The sequence below is a fragment of the Loxodonta africana genome, chromosome 7 (assembly GCF_030014295.1).
Source record: "Loxodonta africana isolate mLoxAfr1 chromosome 7, mLoxAfr1.hap2, whole genome shotgun sequence".
In the NCBI taxonomy this organism is placed as follows: Eukaryota; Metazoa; Chordata; class Mammalia; order Proboscidea; family Elephantidae; genus Loxodonta; species Loxodonta africana.
This window is the reverse complement of record NC_087348.1, coordinates 84,545,918-84,551,917: the sequence shown is the minus strand read 5'-3', so window position 1 is coordinate 84,551,917 and position 6,000 is coordinate 84,545,918. Positions and strand designations below refer to the sequence as shown.

The 6,000-nt window shown below is 36.3% G+C and overlaps 1 protein-coding gene across 1 annotated transcript; it reads left to right on the top strand.

The window, feature by feature from the left end:
* Positions 1–2,547: 2,547 nt before the first annotated feature.
* On the top strand, positions 2,548–3,628 carry LOC100671802 (olfactory receptor 51G2-like). The gene has a single exon (XM_003421537.3). The coding sequence runs from the start codon at positions 2,687–2,689 to the stop codon at positions 3,626–3,628; it is 942 nt and encodes a 313-aa protein (XP_003421585.2). The 5' UTR covers positions 2,548–2,686.
* Positions 3,629–6,000: the final 2,372 nt, after the last annotated feature.

Here is a 6,000-nt window from a genome sequence, read left to right as displayed (position 1 = left end):
GCTCTCTGATATTAATTAAAATTTATAATGTTTACAATGATAAAGATAATGTTGATGATGGTTTGAGTGCCTCAAGGCACTCAAACCATCATCAACATTATCTTTATGTATCATATACATTTAGCAACATTATGATCCAAAAAGGAAATTAAAACCCAAACCCAGTGCCGTTGAGTCAATTCCGACTCATAGCAACCTTATAGGACAGAGTAGAACTGCCCCACAGAGTTTCCAATTAGGCAAGATAATTCTCAAGTGAAGCCCCCTTGGGATGACATTTTTTTAAGTGATAGCTTGGGCATACCAGATCACACCTGCATTAGGATCACTGCAGTATATGGCTGATATGTTTAAGATTGTGGTTGCTTCATTTTCTCAATTTTACTTCACATAAGTTCAAAGTATTTTCTGTGTCTCAGTCAATGTGTCAATCACTTTAAATGTTTTCTTGAATCTCTTTAAGTATTATATAACATATTATAATTCCCAGTTTTTAATGCTTAATAATGTTTAGTAATCTGTCTAAAGCTGTAGAGGAGTGAATGGCAGTCATCATCACACTCTCTCTGGCTCAAAAGTTGTCACTGAGAATAGGAACCTTGTCAACAGAACCACTTTTGAAAGATGGATTAAGAACAACCTAAGTAATAGGCTTTTCTAAGGAAGACTAGAGAGTGATCTAGAGGAAAAACCTAGCATACTTGCATACCTGGGCACAGAGGGTTATGTCTAGATATTTTGTAATGTTCAAAGTAAGAGCTCAGTCTGGAAGAAAATACACAGAATAATTATTAAGTAATGTTAAAGGAGACCAGGAGGAGGTCATGACATGAAAAGCTAGAAAAGTGAGGGAAATATAAAGACCAGTATTGTCTAATATGCTATGATTAATGTATCAGTCACAGGATGAGAGAATGTAAGTTGATTTTTCTCTTCATTGTATCTTCTCCTAAAAAGGAAGAAAAATGGTGTCAGAGTATAAATGTCTTTATGATCCCTGAAGTGTGTTAGGAAAAGGGTTACTGTATGTTAAAGTCTGTCAGAGAGAACTACAAATTGTGAGTTGATGGAGCTAGATAAGTTGAGAAAATAGGTTACATGAATTCTGACAAAACTTCAAAAGAAAATATGTTAAGTGAAAACTTTTTAGTGCCACTTGGTGCCCAGAGTAACAGAATTGGGTGGCATTCATCTTGTTAACAACTGAGGTCTCCTACAATAATGATGCATCTTCCCAAGTTCATGATAAACTCTGCTTCTTATGTTCCCTACAACATAATTCCATCTGTTGAGGTGACTGGGTCCCAAACAAAGTTCTCCTATTATTTTTTCATATAAGCTGGCATTGTTTTATTTCTGTTTCTTTCTTTTTCTGTGCAAATTATATACATATGTATGTATTTTTTCTCTTTGCTCTGTTAGACATTGGTCAAAAATCGCTTTAACTAGGATTAAATTCCTTTTTAGGATTCCTTTTGAGGTATTTATGTCAAGAGGATAGTGGTGTATTGGGAGTCATTAAAAAAAAACAAAAACAAAAATTTTTTTGGTTTTTTTTTTTTTTAATGACTCCCAATACACCACTATTCTCTTGACATAAATACCTCAAATTTAACAAGGCCAAGGTGAATTAATCTTATCCCCTGGTTTAAATAATTTTCCATGCAGGCCTCCTGTAGAGTTTTGTTTGTTCATTTGTTTAAATAAATGACAGCAAAAATTGCCAGATAGCTTAAATTGTCCTACTTTCCTTTCTTTTTTCTCATTTTAATCACATGATCACTGACCAATGTTTGTGGTACTTTCTTCTCCCTATGTAGTATTTATACCTATTTATCTTTCTTCAGCCCCACTTTTAAAATTTGGCTTTCATACACTTTTTTATTATTGTAATAGCCTACTAAAGGGATTCCCTGCTTTCTCTATTATCAGCCTTCAGACCATTCTTAACACTGGTTCTAGTTTGATATTAAAAAAAAAAAAATAATAATATAAACCTGGTCAAATCATTTACTTTTTATTACAATGATTACCTTTGTCCTCTAAGATTTAGCTCAAGATTTTACATTTGGACACAAGTTCCTTCAGAAATTTGGGTCCCCTTCTATTCAGTCTTAGCTCTATCAAAAACCTAAAGAGCCACCCTACCCTATAACTTTGCTAAATTATATTTGCTTACACTTGATATTCTCTAATACCTTTATGCATTTCTTGGATGTCAATCATCATAATGCCCAACAGAGCCCTTTGTTCCTATCTAGCTCATAAGTGTGTCTTTTGAGACCTATCTCATGAATTGCCTACAATAAATCTTCCCTGACTTCCATGGGTCATATTAGTTTCCTCTAATCTAAGGTATTTTTATAACATCTTGTATTAAACTAACACTTTATTTTCAATTAAGCTTTTGAAGGCATTTCTTATATATTTCTATATTTTCTAGCACTACCAGATTTCCTTTTACAAAGTATGTTCTCAGTAAATTCTTGTGCAATAAAAATAATAAATTAATTGGTAAAATAATAAATATAGGTGGTGATTACATACAATAAGCAGATGAATAGTTAAAAATGAACACAGAACAGCACGCATAAAAGCATTGTTTCTTGATACAGTGATGACTTTTATCTTAACTGTTCCATGTTCTTGTCTCCCTGTCTAGACTGAGGTTGCCTCTATCAGCAGAATGTCTGTTTTTAACAGCTCTGGCCTATACCCCCGCTTCCTCCTGACAGGCTTCTTAGGACTTGAAAGCATATATAGCTTGATTTCCCTTCCTATCTTCTTGGTTTATGCCACATCAATTGCAGGAAATATTGCCATCCTCTTTATCATCAGAACTGAGTCTTCCCTCCACCAACCAGTGTTCTACTTTCTGTCAATGCTAGCATTCACTGACCTGGGTCTATCCACTACTACCTTGCCCACCATGTTCAAAGTCTTCTGGTTCCATGCCCGGGAAATTCCCCTCAATGCCTGTCTGGTCCAGATGTATTTCATTCATGTTTTCTCCATTATTGAATCAGCTGTACTGTTGGCCATGGCCTTTGATCGCTTTGTAGCAATCAGAGAACCCCTGCGTTATGCAGTCATTCTAACCAATGGTGTAATTATTGGCATTGGGTTGACAGTTACTGGAAGGGCCCTGGCTCTGGTCTTTCCAGCTTCCTTCCTTCTGAAGAGGCTTCAATATCGTGCTGTCAATATTCTCTCCTATCCCTTCTGTCTACACCAGGACCTCATAAAGACAACTGTATCCAGCCACCAGGTCAGCAGCATCTATGGCCTCTTGGTGGTCATCTGCTCCATGGGACTTGATTCAGTGCTCCTCCTTCTCTCCTACCTCCTCATCCTTGTCACAGTGTTGAGTATAGCTTCCAAGTCAGAAAGGATCAAAGCCCTCAATACCTGCATATCCCACATCTGTGCTGTACTCACCTTTTACACACCTATGATTGGGTTATCTATGATCCGCCGCTATGGACAAAATGCTTCCCCAATTGTCCATGTGCTCATGGCCAATGTCTACTTGCTGGTCCCACCCCTCATGAACCCCATTGTCTACAGTGTCAAGACCAAACAGATTCGTGACAGAATCCTTAAGAAATTCAAGAAACAGAAAGTGTAGTTAAAAGGAACTCTAAGAAGCAACTTTCTTTCCCTTCCCTTTATGTTATGTGATATTTATAATAATCTCATATTAATGTAGAATTTTAAACTTAAATGTTGCTAGCAATATTTTGTCTTTAAGATACTGGACCCAAACATCAATAATAGTAAATATAGGGACATTTAGTTTCTGTTAAGGATGATGAAAAATTTGGAAACAGATATTGGTGATGGTTGCACAGCCTGATGAAATGTAATCGATGTTACTGAGTTGTACCTGAAAAAAAAAAAAAATAGGTTGAAATGGCAAATGTTTTGTTATAAATATTTTCACTACAACACAAAGTAGCAAATCCTATCTTTTCAGTACAGAGGAAAAACAAGTATGATTTTGTTTTATATTTATGTTGACATGCTGCAGAATGTGGTAACTAAATTCAGGTCAGACGATTCCTATCAGATCTCTGGATTTTTCTTTTAACCATCACCAGTAAATGTGAAACCAAAAGAGTCATCAGGTCAACAACCTAGTGAAGCTATTGGTTATACCTTGTGAAGGTCTTCAATGTTTAAGATTTAGAGTTCAAGATTACTTTAGATCTAATATATATTCTGTGTCTGAATCAATATTTCCCTGCATTATTGACCTTAATATGAAAATATTATTGAGTACACTTTTTGACCTTCTGTTTGAGAGAAAGAAAAAACAAAACAAAAAACAGCAGAAAAGTATCAAGAGAGAATGATGAATGAGTAAATTTTAGTATTGTTTCAGAAGTATAAAAGAAAGACCACTTGGGCCCAATTAATTGAAATGTTCTGAGTGACTCTTAAAGAATCCAGAAGCAGTGATTTTTGTGTCTGTATCTAGGAACACTTCTGAAGCCCAGTTCCCTGTCCATTTTCTCTATCGGCTCTCTCAGTACATTTATCACTGTTGAATACAGTCACCAATCATTCCATGGATTAACTTTAATTCTCTATGGTCTGAGTAGGGAGGAATATAGTTCTCCAATTCTTGTGGTCCTGTGTATGCCTTGTTCTGGTCATCTTCTTCTGTGTTCCCAGTATCATCCTGCACGGGAACCATCAAGATATTTTTCAGGGACCATATCCATCATCTTTACTCATGGTGTTGATAAAGGTAGAGATCTTAAACATTAAAGACTTCAATAGTTTGATCCTGAGAAGGCTTTGTTTCCAATTAACATGATCCATTTTTTTATTGAAATATCTCTTTTAGTTATATATCACATAAAACATCTTTAAGGATTTGCTTATATTCACAGGCTCAACTTTTCCTCCCACTCAAACTTTAGGCCACTTAAGTCTGATTTCCATCTCCATGATTCCAGTGAAATTATACTCGACAATATTTCTGTTTTTGTTGTTGTTAGGTGCCCTTGAGTCAGTCCTGACTCATAGTGGCCCTAAGTACAACAGAACAAAACATTGTCTGGTCCTGCGACATCCTTAAATCATTGCAATGCTTGAGTCCGTTGCTGCAGCCATTTTGTCATTCCATTTCATGGAAGGCCTTCCTCTTGTTTACTGATCCTCTACTTTACCAAGCATGACGTTCTCTCCAGGGATTGGCCCCTTCTGATAACATGTTCAAAGTATGCAAGATGAAGTCTCTTCATCCTCTCTTCCAAGGAGCACTCTGACTGTATTCTAAGACAGACTTGCCTTTCTTCTGCATTGCCCTTATGCATTGTCCAGCTTTCGCATGCCTATGAGGTGATTGACAATATCATGGCTTGGGTCAGTTGCACCTTAAAGTGACATCTTTGCTTTTGAACACTCTAAAGGGGTCTTTTTCAGAAGATTTGCCCAATGTAATATGTCCTTTGATTTCCTTATTGTTGCTTCCATGGGCGTTGATTGTGGATCAAAGAAAAATAAAATCCTTGACAATGTCAAACTTTTCTCCATTTATCATAATGTTGCTTATTGTTCCTGTTGTGAACATTCTTCTTTTCTTTCCTTTAATTGTTCTTTAAGTGAAAGTTTACAATTCAAGCCAGTTTCTCATACAAAAACTTACATACACATTGTTATGTGACCCTAGTTGCTCTCCCTATAATGTGACAGCACAGTCCTCCTCTTCACTCTGTATTTCCCAAGTCCATTTAACCAGGTCCTAGCCCCCTCTGCCTACTCATCTCACCTCCGGATAGGAGCTGCTCCCTTAGTCTCATGTGTCTACTCAAGCTAAGAAACACATTCCTCACCAGTATCATTTAAAAAAAATTTTTTTTTGTACTTTAAGTGAAAATTTACAAGTCAGTCTCTCATACAAAAATTTAAATACATCTTGCTATATACTCCTAGTTGCCCTCCCCTTAATGAGACAGCCCACTCCTTCCCTCCACTCTCTCTTTTTGTGTC

What these genes read in the sequence shown, in the direction of transcription:
- LOC100671802 (XM_003421537.3), top strand. Translation starts at nt 2,687, where the DNA reads ATGTCTGTTTTTAACAGCTCTGGCCTATACCCCCGCTTCCTCCTGACA.